The 15,777-nt window shown below is 44.9% G+C and overlaps 1 protein-coding gene across 3 annotated transcripts in view; it reads right to left on the reverse strand.

Annotated features, from left to right (window-relative positions):
- GARNL3 (GTPase activating Rap/RanGAP domain like 3) overlaps positions 1–15,777 on the reverse strand; it is a 124,143-nt gene that overhangs the window by 50,494 nt on the left and 57,872 nt on the right. For all 3 annotated transcript variants that reach the window (XM_074331031.2, XM_019728603.3, XM_088793586.1), the window contains 2 exons: positions 2,774–2,873; positions 1,143–1,261 (listed from right to left, as the gene is read on the reverse strand). In XM_074331031.2, the coding sequence (XP_074187132.2) occupies positions 1,143–1,261; positions 2,774–2,873 (219 nt within the window). The remainder of the gene's footprint in view (positions 1–1,142; positions 1,262–2,773; positions 2,874–15,777) is intronic.

Raw genomic sequence — 15,777 nt, forward strand, 5'->3', positions numbered from 1 at the left:
GGAGAGGATCTATGCCAGCAAGGTAGCGGAAGTATGCAACCTACCCCCTCGTGCGTTGGTGGAAGGAAGGAAGGTAGGGAAGCTAAGCGGTTATGTGCCGGGGGCCTTGGTTTCCCCATTCCGAGGGCAGGCCTGGAAGGGAGTGGAGAGGATGCTGCAAGGATCTCACGGTAAAAACGGAAGCCCCGAGCTTCTGGACTGGAGGGTCACTTCCCAGGCACAGTCAGCAAGATGAGAGGCATGAGCGTAAGGCAATCCTCCGGCCTCCTGCCATCTGGCAGATACCCCAGTGAGGGTGTAGAGCTTGTGAGAGGCTCGGCGACGGGCAGAGACCTGGGATCCAGCCAAAGACTTTGCAACAAGGGGCATGTGGCTGGGACTACGGATTTCAGGGGCCAGGGCTTTCCAATGACAAAGCCAGGGGGACCAGTGACGTCTCAGTGGTTGCTAGTTCAGAGACCAGACCAGTCACTTCACAACAGAAACCAGAAGGAACCCAGAGGGCCCCATGTGGATCCAAGGTCCTCTTTTCTGGCCACCATGATGTCTCCTAAACCCTCTCCCCACGCACCCCGAGTATCAACTTCAAGAGGAGCAGGGAGAGGGGAAAGAACTCGAAAGACTGATTATTTGTCCAAAAGAGTTATCCAAATGAAATATTTAAACCGGAAGAGATTAGAACACTGTAATTAGCAAAAGGGGGGGGGGGCGAGGGGGGGGCGGGAGGCAGAAAACAGCCTCCCGGTGCAGAAGCTAAGAGGCTTTGGATAAGGGCATTATTACTTCTCAACAGGTGAAAAATGAGAAAAGACTGTCATGCACGCACGTGGAAAAACGGGCCCCTGGTGCTCCAATGGTATCTTCTAAAAGGGATGCAGAAACTTGGCTTCAATTAACAGCTATGCTGATGGCAAGACTGACCCGAACTGCAGTGGCATGGGGGCGGGGTAAGTGCCGGAACTTTCCCGCGGGACGTCCTTCACAGTAAGCTCTAACTCTACGTCACATCAGATTGTTAGCTTAAACATGCTTAGAAAAGGAAAGCCGTTTCTGACACATTCCACGGAGGTTTATATGAACAGAGGCAGCACAGCACACGGATTAAGTGGTGATGAAACTCGAGGTGCAAGCCAGTTACTTACTGTTTTCCGCCAAAGAATTGCACGATACTGAGGGACACGCTGATTGTTTTGGTCAGAAAGGGTCACAGACAAGAAGAAGGGGCTCTTCTCGGCATCATTTCCAATGTAATTCTGATGGACTGGAAAAGAAACAGGTTTAGAACAGTGAAGATACAACTGGCTCTTGTAGTCCCCGGTTGTATGGACACCTCAGGTGGTATCCAGCCCTTTCCACACGACCAGGGAACAGGAATGCCAAACGCAGCTCAGGACAGAGCCTGGCCATTCCATACCAAGCAGGCAATCCCATTCCCTTGCCAGTGGTTGGTTCAGGAATGAGCATGTGACCCGATTCTGGCCAATGAGATAGGAGGAGAAATGTGTCAAGGGGTTTCTGGAAAGGCTTCTTCATTCTTGAAGACAGTCTTCTCTGAACTCTGGACAGAGGTGTCTAGAAGTGATCACCGGAATTGCTGCAACCTCCTTGTGACCCTGAGGGGGATCAGCCTTGATGACATCACAGAACCCACCAACCCCGGTGCCTGCCCTCCCTCTGGGTTTCTCGTTACATCCCTTATGTTTAAGCCAGTTCAGGAAGCTGAAGGCATCCAAACTGATGGCACCGTTTTTCTCTATAGTCACCATTGCTCCACGCTCTGCGCTTTCAAGCTTTTGGGAAGATGACAGTTTTCCCACTGATTTCTTACTTTATAAAGAAATATAAAGGAATATTTGACCTTGCCAAATAAGTGGAATAATAGTACAGTATCAGAGTTTTTGAAAGATACTATTTGGTGTCTTTCATAGCTCTCTACAAACAAATGTATTAGCCTGATAAGTTTATCTAACTCATTTACAATAATGATTATTCTCCCACACCTTCTGTCATTAACCACACTCCTGTTTTCTACTTTTCCAGGTACGTGTGTTCTACTAATACCTGAGTTCTTGCTTTGTATCAGGCATCAGACTTCATTTTCCCCCCTGCGTATCTCATTGAAAAGTCTGTCCAAACCTACGAGATGTGTAATAGTAATGCCCCCTACTTTACAGATAAGAAAATTAAGTCTCAGAAGTGGAGAGTAACTAGGGTAAGGTCCCATGGTTAATAATGACGGGACGAGGATCCGAACCCATTCTACCGTCTCCATGAAGGCCGGGATCACGGTACTGCCAGGCACATGGTGGGTGAGAATAAACACCTGTCACCAGAGCCTACAGGAAGATGCCTCTGGTTCTATATTGGCCCTGGAACTCAGGGAACCATTTCTGCCCCTTATTGCCTTGAACTAAAGTGTTCAAAACCCACTATTGACAGGGTACTTGCCTTGTTAAGTCTAAAGCTGTTCTCCACCCTGCAAATTCTTCTTATGTCTCAAATCACTTTCAGATGATCTAATCTCCTTTAACTCCCCAGGGACAAAAACAACTGGCCCCCCCAAAAAAAATTACAAGAAAAACTCATGTAGGGCTGAGACTCTGAATCGAATCGTCAGAGCTCCAAAGCTTACGGCCGACCTTGAAATGAAATGCCCTGCCGTCAGTGTCCCTTCACAGATCAGTTTCACACACACAGCCTGCTAGAAATTACACCAACACTAACTTCCATTTTGACTGTCCTTTCTTCCCGAACACAGTCATGGCATAATTACCTTGTCCTAAAAAATACTTGAAATACCATCTGGTGTGGTATTCTGGGTTCTCTAAGTGCACGTCTGTTCTTCGCCACGTACCTGGCAGAGCAGTCGCATTCTGTAAAGCAACAAAGTTGTGCCATTAAGAGGCTTACTTAGAAAGTAAACAAGAAGCTGACAATGAACCAGAGGCCAAAGAAAAGTCATTGTTAAAAGCGTACAAACAGGGCTGTAACCACATGTTATCATTAGAAAAGTCTAATCGACCCAGTCTAAATCGACATCATAGAAGCCTTCTGGAGGCCGTTGGGGTGTGGGAAAAAGAACAAAGTGAGCCAGTGAATTCAGCTATTTCTTTTTAAATTACAGTTTATTGGGGTGACAATGGTTAGTAAAGTTACATAGATTTCAGGTGTACAATTCTGTAATACATCATCTATAAATCACATTGTGTGTTCACCACCCAGTCCGTTCTTCTTACATCACCGCACATTTGATCCCTTTTACCCTCATCTACCACCCCCCTCCCCCCTTACCCTCTGGTAACCACTAAACTATTGTCTGTGTCTATGAGTTTTTGTTTCTTCATTTGCTTGTCTTGTTCCTTTGTTGTTTTCAGTTTTATATACCATATACCAGTGAAATCATATGGTTCTCGACTTTTTCTGTCTGACTTATTTCGCTTAGCATAATAATCTCAAGATCCATCCGTGTTGTCGCAAATGGCACTATTTCATCTTTTCTTATGGCAGAATAGTATTCCATATATGGCAAACCCTCAGCTAATCTCATAATTAATGGTGAAAAACTGAAGCCCTTCGCTCTACGTTCAGGAACAAGACAGGGTTGTCCCCTGTCACTTCTGCTTTCCAACATAGTATTGGAAGTCCTAGCCAGAGCAATCAGGCAAGAGAAAGAAATAAAAGGCATCCGAATTGGGAATGAGGAAAATTGTCACTTTTTGCAGATGACATGATGCTATATATACATAGAAACCCTAAAGACTCCACCGAATTCAGCTATTTCTAACTTGAATTTCAGGTTTCTCTCCTTTCTGGCTGGAAGCTTCTGCACTATTTGGGAGCTGGTGCCCCCTAGAGGCACGCTCTTCTGTTTGTTACCCTGTCACAGGCACATTTCACCTGCAACAACACATCTCTGCAGCAGAGTTCATATTCTTTGTAGAATTTTAAAAATTTATCATAAAAATAAGTCAATGTGGAAAATAAAAACACAATGAGTAATCTGAATCCTCCATCCAAAGATAATTACTAACGATTTGGTATGATTTCATCTCATTTTTCCCCCACATGGACATACATACGTATTTTTCTTACCCAAATGGAATCATAATGAATATACTGTTTGAAACTCCATCGACTTCCACATTGTGCCATGTGTATAAGGCAGACTTCTAGCATCTACTTTTCTGGCTCTGACATGAATCTAGTGACTTACTAGATGTCTGTGGATAGTTCCTTTATAATGTTGAAGACGTTCCCTTCCATTCCAAGTTTACAGAGGCTTTTCTTAGTTTTTTACTGAAAGCTTTTGGGGGGCAACTATTGAGATTATAGATTAAATGGGGAAAGCTTAGCAATGTAATGAATTATACTACCAGCTCTCCTGACGCTGAACAGTTCTTTGATTTCTGGAATACATCCTACTAGAGGTCATGGTGTATAGGATTCTTTTGATATACAGCTGGATTTAAAGCAACGATTGATGCATCATGTGTGTTAGTGAGATGGAGCCTTAGGTTTCTTTCCTGTACGTATTTCTGTCATTCTTTCAGGGTTATATTGCTTTACAAAGTGAACTGGGGTGCTTTCTATCTTTCTCATGGCTCTGAAATACTGACATTCATTGAGAGAGCACTTAGGGCCCAGTACCAGGCCGGGTACTTTAGCTCTAGCGTTATCTCCACCAACTTCATGAAATAGGTTGCAGCAGAGATAATAAGTAGTGGAAGTGAAAGTGAAATCAGTTCCCATTTCAGAGGTTTGTGTTCTTTTTAAAAATCTTAACCATGATATCATCTTCTGTGTCCTTTTTTATGTTCTACCTTTTTAACCTATCAAGAAGTAGAAAAGGAGGTTAAAGTTTCTTAGTATTTTGGTGCTTTTATTGAATTTTCTTGAATTTTTAGTAATCAGCTATTGATATATTGGTAGGTCCTTTACCAGATTCACGGACTGGTAACATTTTATCCCATGTATTGATTTGTTCACTTCCTTGTCTCTCTTTCTCTCTCTCTCTCTCCACACACACACACACACACACACACACACACACACACACACACACACACACATTTTTTCTCAATCATTTAAGACTAAGTTGCATTAACAACAGTGCTTTATTCCTAAAGACCTCAGTGTATATTTCCCAGGAGGAGAAGTATCTTCTTACAGGACCACAATACGGCTTTATCAACTGTTATAAGTTCAACCTGGACACAATACTTGAATCTACCATCTGTATTCAGATCTTGTCAATGGACTTGGCAATGTTGTTTAAGCATTTCCCCCTTCAGGGCAGGACCATTTAGTGCCGTGTCTCTTCAGATTAATCTGGAACATTTCCAAAGACTTCCTTTGTCTTTTAGCCCACTGACGTTTGTGAAGAGTGCAGCATACACACACCCTTTTAAAAAGTAAAGCAGGCCTCATTTTGGGTTTGTCTGATGTTTCGCATGACTGGCTGCAGGTTACACGCACCTGGTCGCAATACTGCGTGTACGCGATGCTGCCCCCTCAGTCTGTTCCTCAGTGGCGATGCTAATGTGAACCACCTGTTCGAGATGCTGCCTCTTAGTTTTGATCTCTTGGTGTGAGTCAGGAAGAGCATATAATTGGATTTTGTTCCTTGTCGATTTTCCAGATGGTTCACTATCAACAGCTATTCATTTTATAACCAGAAACCACTGGCGGTCCTCCCGGTCCACAGTTCTTTCTACTATGTCACCACACAGCACGTAGCTGCAGCAGAACCCTGGGGTCCACCAGCCAGGTCAGACATCAGCTGACCAGCAAAGGTCGGGTCCAGACGAGGCAGCTGGCCTTACATAGTCAGACCCACAGTGGGTGGCGTCATGGTCCCAAGGCCCTGGATCCTAGAAAGCATCAGCAGAGCCTGGAGAGGGGACGCTAAAGTCACCAGGTTAATTAAGCCTCTCGAGCCGCCAGCACTTGCATGGCACAGAGAGGTTTCTTTCAGGTAGCAGCCCAGATCTTAGCTTAGTGCTTTTAAATTTGTTCAGATGTGCACCCTTGGGCACCTTCTAGATCTCCTCCTCAGGATCTCTGAGGTTTGGGCCCTAGAATCTGCATTTTACCAAACATCCCAGGTGATTCTGCTGAACACTGAACTTTGAGAATCAGTGCTCTAAACAGGGGTTCTAGAGGAATCCAAGCTAGGCATGAACCTAGATGGGTGCAAAAAAAAAAAAAAAAAGAAATCTTTATTTTCCCTAACTTCTAAGTTAAATTTAGTATTTCATTCAACTATGAATATATGCAAAAAACTTCAGTAGGACGAACAGCCCTCATAACCATGTCACAATAAAAATCACAGGCATGTTCAGAACTCATTCTAGTGACTGTAGACAGCTTGAAATGCTGTTTACACTCTTCACTGTTTAAAAATTATGATAGTTATGAGACCTCCTGCTGGATTTGTCATTTAATGTATTAAAAAGAAGCATGTATATTATGGCATCCTTTATTAGGCTTAAAAAATCGTTTTGATAACTATTTCAATACAACGGATTTCCCTTTGTAATCCTGGGTATTTTGTCTCATGCCTTTAAAAACATTATCCTGAGGAGGGGTCTAGAGGCTTCACAGACTGCCAAGGGGGGTCGCAGGTGTAGAAAATGACCCCACACTCTAGACTCCATGGTGTCGTGCCCCTCCCGGAGGTCTGCACACAGCCAGCTGTGGCATGGAGTCACACGGGAGGCCCAAACACAGCCCAGCAGCTCTGAGGACGAGACGGCACTCTGGCCAGTGGCATACCCATACGTCTATGCTGTGCAAACTGTCAGTGAGGAGTTCTTTTTGTAATGATCAAAAAATTACCGATTTAACTTCCATCGTCACTGAATACTTAGCTAAACTGGAGGGGAAAAAATCCAACACCAAAAAGTTGTGAGTCTCGCAGAGCAAGACACTTCCCATGCCTTGTTAAAAGCACATATGATGAGGTGTAAAGATGAAAATATACACAGGAAGCGACAAAAGAAATGGGAACTAAGCCCCCCCCCCCCAAAAAAAAAAAAAAAAAAAAAGACTCTCTTTCCAGGACCCCAGAAGAATGACTTTGAAAGTGAGTTCCAATTTCTGATGACATCTAATCGAAGTAGACGGGAAAGAGCACAAACCTTAAGGTACAGTGCAGGGGAGGGAAAATAAGTTTCCTTCTACCCTTCTAAGTTCTTCTGGCTGAAGAACTAATAATCAAATTAGCACGAGGCAGATTAACAGGAGAAAATAACCAAATTTAGTAGGTTTGCATATATGGGGGTTCTGAGAATATGTGACCTGAGGCCAAATCGGGCAGTTGAGGCTTATATGCCATCTTGAGCTAAGGTGAAACGAGGTAGTGATGTGGGCTGAAGGGAAGGTAGGCAATCACGGTGGATATGAAAGAGCAAGATTTGATAAACAAATTCTTGCTGGCGACCCAGAAACAGTGGGACACAGAGGGGAGTCTAACAGATAGACTTTGCAGGTTCCTCTCTCTGCCACACTTAGTTCATATTATGCTAAGGTGATCTCCCTTCCTGGAGCAGGTTTTTCTAACTCAACTCCTTTAAGCAGGTAAGCGGGAGGTAAGAGGCTCTTCTTGAGTTTTATTTCCTTAAAAATCACCAGCTTAAAAGAATCAATACCCCCCAAACAGGCATATTTTGGGGTGGCAAACCTCTGTTCCCCCTAAACAGCTAAATAATTTTTAACAATATATATACACCCTTATAATCACTAGCTGGATCAAGATAGCAAACACTTTGGCACCCAGAAGGCGCCTCCATTCATTTTCCCAGTCAATACCCAATCACACGTCAAAAGCTTCTCACTTTCCTGACTTCTCTCACCACGGATTTGTTTTATCTGTTCTTGAACGTCAGAGCATGAAGTCACATTGTGTGTATTCGTTGGAGTCAGGCTTTTGGTCCTTCGGCATCATGTCGGTGACATTTATCCACGTTACTGGTGTAGCAGGAGCTCACGCTTTCCCGCGGCCACGTAGCAATCCACAGGATGGACACCACCATCCACAGATTCACTCTTCAGTCGCTGGACATGTGGATTGATTCACGTTTTGGGTTGTTAAGAATAAAGCCACTCTGAACACTCTTGCGCCTGTCTTTTGGGGGCATAAGCGCTCATGCGCTTTCTGTTGGGTGTACTTCCTGGGATGCAGGAGGCAGACGCTCAGTTTTGGCAGATATTGCCAACAGTTCTCCAGAGGGGACGCACCATTTGACACTCTCAGCAATACAAAGGAGCATTCCAGCGGCTCCACGTCCTCTGACCTGCTCTTAGCATTTCAGCCCTTTCATTTGAGCAGCTCTGCAGTGGGTGTAGTGGTACCTACTTGTGGTTTTAATTTTGCACTAAGGCCTAACTGTTTTAAGTATGACCTATTTTACAGAAAATTCCAGCGACACAGAAAGTTTGTCTGCAGCACTTCAAGGTGACGGTGACACAGGGCCATATCTTTTGACTTCAACAAGAAAGTTAGGGGGAAATATTCTGATGAGCGTATTTTCCAGTCAACTGAAGTTTCCCATTGCAAACACATTATTTTATGGCCTTTCAGATAATCATTTGCTGCGAGGTGTTATGGGGAGCAATGCACCTTAATTCTTCTCTGCTGCAGACACACCTGAACGTGCCCGCAGTGTGGAGGAGTCCTGAGACTAAGAAAACTGGAGCCATTTCTGCCTCAGATTCCAAAGCCCCCGAAGGCTCCGTGCTGCCGTAATTGTCTTTTGTACCCATTTATTCTTGTGGGGTGTGAAGGAAGAAGACTGAACCTGGCCAAGATACTTTGAACTGAGTCAAAATCCATACATAGCACCCTCATTTTATCTGAATGTTCTCTAATACTTGACTAAGCAGGGAACCCATACAACACAGCACTCAGACCACAAGTGAGACCCAATTTTCTATAATGCCTGGGATTTTTGAGTCTTTTCTAGACTTGCATTAATGAGGGAATGCATTTAAACTGACTTTACTTCAGTTTCTAGGTTAAATTGCTGAGAGAACATTGGCAGTAAAGAAGATGGATTTAAAAAAAGATAAACTAAAAAGGGTTTGTATTGCACATATAAACATAAGCTGGTTGAAAAAAGTGAAATCACACAAAAATTAAAATTCTTTTCTCTCGTCTATCCGCCATGCCGCAACCTACTTTCTTTTCCTGTAATAACCATGCTACTGGATTGTTTTGGATAGTCCCAGATCTTTTCATGCATTTACGAAAATATAAACATATGTATAAACACTGTATACATAATATATACATATAACATTCACATTCATACACACACATACACACACAGATGTGCATGTATGATTTGTTTCCATAAATGGGACAGTCGTAGAGCTATTATACTGAAACTTGTATTTTTGCTAAACAAAATATCTTAGAAATATTTCTATGTCAGTAGATATAGATCTACCTTGTTCTTTTAAACAACTATACAGATTCCTTTTTAAAAAATTAAATACTTCAGTTGAGTATCGATGTATAAAATATGAAAAGAGCAGAAAAGGACCTAGGGTGGAAGGTTATGGTTCTCCAACTTCTTTCCTGGCCTCCCATTTCCATTCTGCAGAAGAAATTACTATTAATTCTTAGGTATCTTTTTGAAAATTTTCTTGCATTTTGACAAATATATGTATCTTTTTTGTTGTTGTTGCTGTTTTAAGGAAATGGGATGATATACAAATCATTCTGGAACTTGCTTTTCTATCACTTTTTTAAACACTTTTCTATGGTTTTACATCTACTTCATTCCTTCTAAAGCTGCTAAGCATTTCATTGTACAAATGTATCAGAATTTACATTTCCTCTACTGATGGAATAGGGGTAGTTTTCAGGTGTGTGTGTGTGTGTGTGTGTGTGTGTGTGTGTGTGTGTGTGTGTGGTTTTCTATTTTAAACAGTGCTACCATACACATGCTAACAGTAGAACTGCTCGCCAAATGGTACCGTGTTTCCCTGAAAATAACACCTACCTGGAAAATAAGCCCTAGCATGATTTTTCAGGATGACATCCCCTGAACATAAGCCCTAAGGCATTTTTTGGAGCAAACCTTAATATAAAACCTGGTCTTATTTTCGGCGGAACACGGTACACACATGTTTAATTACTGCTAATTGCCCTCCCAAAAGATTGTACTCATTTACATATCCCCCAACAGTGTATAAGAGAATCTTCCTCATGCTAGGGAAGATAGATTTGTAAAGAGCTGAAAGATCGTGCCCCTGCTCCGCCATACACTAATTGATACATATAAGTGAGCTGAAAGGAGGTCTCCAGTGGTCCAGCCAAGGGTCACACTCACTTTAATTAATAATCGGAATGAGCACACAGATGGCAGGAGAAGCACAGGGAATATAAAGCTTCTCAGTGGGTGAGCTAATAGGACAAACGACAGAATTGAGATGTCAAAAAAGCTCTTGACAATTAGCCATTATGGGAACACACTGATGAGATTAAACTCAACGTGGACAACGCCAAACCCTACACGTGGGTACAAATACAAATTGCACAGGTACAGTTGGGGAAAGCCTAGCTGCTACAAAGCAGGAATCTGTACCCATTTCACCTATTTTGAAACGGAGGCTTATGGATGTTGAGTCATAAGTGGTAGAGCTGAGGTCTGAACCCCGGTTCGTTGGACTCAAAATTGTCCCCACTACACCATGATGTCGCCTCACAGCTAAATAACAGCACAGGTGGAAAAGACTCGTGTGGGGGGAGGTAGCGCAGTGTGGTGAGTAAGGCGTCGTCAGGCTTTATAAAAAGGGGAGGCTGTCGGTGGCAAGGACAGGACAGCCTGCTACGCTCTGTAGCTGTGCGGGGTGCACCTGGAGCCCTCGTTCAGTTCCGAGACGTCCAGTTTCAAAGGTTCAGTAAGGACCTCACGTGCCCAGGGAGCAGACGTGAGGTGATGGTGAATGGAAGTGAGCCCAGTGCGCCCGGGTCTCAGGAGCAAGGCAGCAGGTGTCCTGGGATGCCTGAGGGCTACCATGTGAAGTGGGCTCAGCCTTGCACTACGGGCTACCGAAAACATACACAGAAACTCTGGCTGGAAAACACAGACAGATGAATTCTGTCCAATTAAAAAGAACTTTCTAGCAATTAGAGATGCTAAACAATGAAAGTGATTGTTTTAGGGCTGTGGGATTAGGGGAAGTATATATTTGGTCTTCGTCTCCAGTTCCTGGTGCAGAGCTCCTAAAACCCTTGGAATTTCCTGAGTGATACAGGTGATAGAAGCATCTTTTGTTGTAATGAGGTGACTCTTGGTGGGCCCCTAGATAGCTTGAGGATGGGACCGGGCATTAGAAAGACCAAGCTTTGATGAGAAGCTTGGAATTCTTAGCCCCACCCTGAAACCTAAGTGGAGAGGCGAGGGGCAGAGATAGATTTAATCGCCAATAGCCAATGATATGATCAGTCATGCTTATGTGATGAAACCTCCTTAAAACCCCCTGCACCGTGGGGTTCCGGGAGCTTCCAGGTTGGTGAACACATCAAGGTGCCGGCAGGGTGGTGTGCCAGAGAGGGCATGGAAGCTTCGTGCCCCCAATGCTCATACCTTCCCCTGTGCGTCTCTTCATTTTTGGCTGCTCCTGAATTGCATCCTTTACGATAAACGGGTAATAGCAAGTAAAGTGCTTTCCTGAGTTCTGTGGATCATTTTAGAAAATTACTAAATCTGAGGAGGAGGATTGTGGGAACCTCTGACTTTGTAGTCAAGTGGAACGGAAGGATGGGTAACCCGGGACCTGATACTGGCTACTGGCGTCTGACGCGAGGGCAGTCTATGGGACTGAGCCCTTGAACCTGTGGAGTCTGACACTAACTCTGGGTAGTTAGTGTGGGAATTGAACTGAATGGTAGGACACTCCGCTGGTGTCAGAATTGGTTGGTGTCAGGAGGGGAAAACCCATCAAGAGAGTAGCAAGTCTGTGTCCACTGGAGACACTCAACTAGGGCCAGACAAGCTGACTGTCGGCAAAGCTGTTACAGGGCTTTGTGCCTTGGGGACGGGACTAGCTAGGTGAACGCTGAGGCAGGACGTGTGGTCCACGGTGACGTGCATGGAATGGAAAGCAAGCATTCAGGAACGTGGACAGCAAACTGAGATTTCTGTGACACCTCAGTACATGCTCCTTAAACAGAGTCCAGCCCAACCTGGTGTTATTAAATTTGGGGGTGAGTTGCGTGAGGTGGGTCCTGCATGCTGCTCAATGGGACGCACAGAGTTCTGCCACAGATCAGAAGTAAAGCCGTGGGTCCTTCCCCACGAACAGTCTGAGAAGCGCTGCTCAGAGGCCTCGGCCTCACTGTGCCTGATGAGGCCTCGTCTGGTCACCCCATCTACGCAGGGCTCTTCCTGTTACTTTGCACCATGGCCCCCGTTTGTTTTCTCCACAGCAGTTACAAAACTTGCATCATCCTGTGTATCTGTGTTACTTATTTATCACCTGCTCTCCCTGCCAGTCTGTGAGCCCACGAGGGCAGGGAGCTCAGCAGTCTTACTCACCCCAGCACGACCAGTCTGGCCCTGAGAAACGATCCAAGGAATGTGGGTTGAATGAACGACTTGACACATTATATGAAAAGCGCTCCTGCTATAACTTGGGTTTTTGGTAATGGTGGGCCAGGTTATTTGACCAACCCTCCCACTGAAGAAATTCAAAGCACTAGGAAAAGATTGAAAATCATCTCCTTCAAAGCACTGGAATGCTTGTCAGATTGTATGGAATTACCAGCCCAAACTGAAGGCAAGTGGGAACCCCGAGAGGTAAGGGGGGCATGGCAGCTCTCCTTAGCTTGAGAGTATGTGTCAATCCTGGCACATGAAACTTTGGTTCTGGTGAATTCGTGGAGCAAGTAGGCAAAGAATCAACCCCCAGGACCCACGGAAGTAGGTCAGTCTCACAGGAGACCCAGCCCTCTCCACGTTAAGCTAGGACCCAAAGGGCTACACATTCAAGGGAAAGGGGACCAGAAGAGACCACTCACTCTGCCCAAAGGTGCCGGGAAGGCTGCCCCGGTGCTGAGCGGGCCGAGTGGGCAGTGTCCCTGACGTGCTGTGACCGTAAGCTGGCCTCCCCGTACATCTGCAATTCCATTCTAAATCCCCCAGGCGGTGTAAAAGTCTCAAGCTGGGAATTTAGTCTAGAGGTGTCTGGAAAAAGTGAAGGCAAATCCTCCCTCTGATGCTGATTCCAATTCTGATATGTGTTTTTTCCCCACACCACCAAGCAATTCTCCGACACCAGCTGGGTGTCCTACAATTCAACTCAATTCTGACACCATCTACCTGAACCACAAACAGCACACAATTAGGCTGCCAACACCCAGAGAAACACAGGATACCATGAGCATATGCCAGGAGAAAACGCAAACAACAGACAGAGAGCCACAACAAACTTCACACTCTGGAATCACCAGTCACAGATGAGAAAACCATTATACGCACTATGTTTAAAAAATAAAAGGCAAATTTGACATTTTAAGATGTCAACAGTAACTATAAAAAATGACCAAGCAACCTTGGGTTAGCCAATGGTTTCTGAGCTACAACACGAAAAACATAGGCAACAAAAGAATAAGTGAATTAGACATCATCACATTTAAAAACTTTTGTACTTCAAAGGACACCATCCAGAAAGTGAAAAGACAACCTACAGAATGGGAGAAAATTTTTGAAAATCATATATCTGATGAGGGTCTAGTATCCATACCGTGTAAAGGACTCTTAAAATTCAATAATAAAAAGGAAAAATACCCAACAGTGAAATTGCTTTGCAATTTGTTTGTTCATGGGTTTGAAAAATTTTAAGCATCTATATGGAATCTTCTAACATCCTAACTGCTTTAACTAACTCAGAACAAGCCAGTTTCTTTTTTTTTTTCCCTTTGAGTCTCGGGTTCCCCTAAGGTCTTTTATCAGGCTGTGCATCAACGCTGGCCAGAAGCTTTTAACGGAACACCATCAATATAAAACAGAGCCAAGATGCTCCAACTGAGCCCTCATGCTCAGTGGCTTTGGTAGAAATAAAATTTAAAACCATGTCTGAGCCTTGGTATCGTATTTCGCAGAGAAGCAATCCGAGACAGGACTGTGTTTTGAATACAACAGACCGCAGTGATTTGTGAAATCAATCACTCCACCAAACGGTTCCAAAGATGTTACGTGAGCTGCCCACGGCCATGCTGGTGAGTTGTGGAGCCACCATTTGAACCCATGAAGGCTGACTCTAGAGCCACTCCAGACCATCATGGTCCTCAGGAGATTTCCAATCCCTGACCAGGTCCCAGAACATGTCCTCTGGCAAATAGCAGGGCCAGCTGACATCACCAGTTGAGGACTGTTTGATGACCAAAGGGTGTGGTCATCCTAGGACCCCGTGAAGGCTCCATTTCTGTCTTTCCTCTAGACACGGGTGCTGGCAGGGGCTGGAGTTGTGCTTGTGTAGGGTGGGGAGGGTCCAGTGAAGTTTGTTCATTTTCAGCTGGGCTGAAGTTCTGCAAAATGTTGGCAGCAGAGGATTTCTTGAGGTACAGCAACCTCTGGGGATCTCTGACACTTAGGTTCTCAAAGCAGAAATTCAGCATGGCGGCCACTAGTTTTCTGAGCACTAGAACATGAGGACTGAATGCTTCTGCTCCCAACTTAGCTCCTGGGACACCCTGGGCTGCCTGAGTCTGTGGTAATAAGATTGTCTCATCTCTAGAGCCAGGCCATTTGGGGAGGGCTGTTTTCAAGCTTCAGAGGCAAATTTCCCTTCTTCTATGTGGGTCAGTTGACATCATTCTAGACCAGAAGCATGTGGGCACTATTCAGAGGTCCAGCCCAAGGTGGAACTGTCCCTTTGCCTCACAGAACAATGGTGAGGGCACACGTCTGGGTGAATGGGTAATCTACGTTAAGGCAAAGGTTAAGATGGGCAACAACTTCCTGTATGATGTGCCCTTTGAGTTAAATCTATAGCCCTTCACCAAGAACTTGATTAAGATGGTCAGGAGGGCAAGGCCGGCTACACCGCACCAGTTATGGGAACCACCACCACCACCACCATTATCACGAGAACAGCTATCGCTTACTGAATGCGTTCTACACCAGGCACAGTGCTAACAGCTTTCCAGGTTCAGCTCACTGAATCCTCTCAACCACCCCGAGACAGCTTGCATTTTACAGATGAAGAAGGCAAGGCTCAGCAAGTCTGGGTCACTTGCCAGCGTCACACGACTGTGTAGGAGGTGGGGAAGCTGGGACCTGAACCCAGGACTGTCTGACTTCAAAGCTGGGGGCTGCTGGAGCACAATGAGGAGCTACTGCTCACTGGGGGTCGACCCCGAGGGACAGAGTGGGCAGCGGAAGTTTTAAAGAAGAAAGAAAAGTGAGACGAGCCCATCCCTGTGGCCCGGCAAGGACGACCAGGAGAGCCCAGAATGGGGGCTTGGGCCCGAGGAGTGGTAGACAGTAATGGCCTCCTTTTCTGGTATCTTCTCTGAATAAAGATGACATTTTAGAATCACAGTACTTCTCTGCATCGCTCTCCTGGACCCTGATATTGCTCACGTGGCAGTGCCGAGGTGACCAGCCTGGGATTCTAGGGCCCATTCGCAAAGGGTGTCCTGGCTGCGAATTTGCCTTTTGGTCTCATCTCATATGTCTATCTGGTATCAGATCTTTTAAAGGGCATGTGTCATCCTATTAATAGCACTTTCCATACAAAGAATGGTAGTTTCCCTTCGTGTCT

Source organism: Rhinolophus sinicus, chromosome 16 (genome assembly GCF_057876585.1).
Source record: "Rhinolophus sinicus isolate RSI-liver-muscle chromosome 16, RSI-T2T, whole genome shotgun sequence".
Lineage (NCBI taxonomy): Eukaryota > Metazoa > Chordata > Mammalia > Chiroptera > Rhinolophidae > Rhinolophus > Rhinolophus sinicus.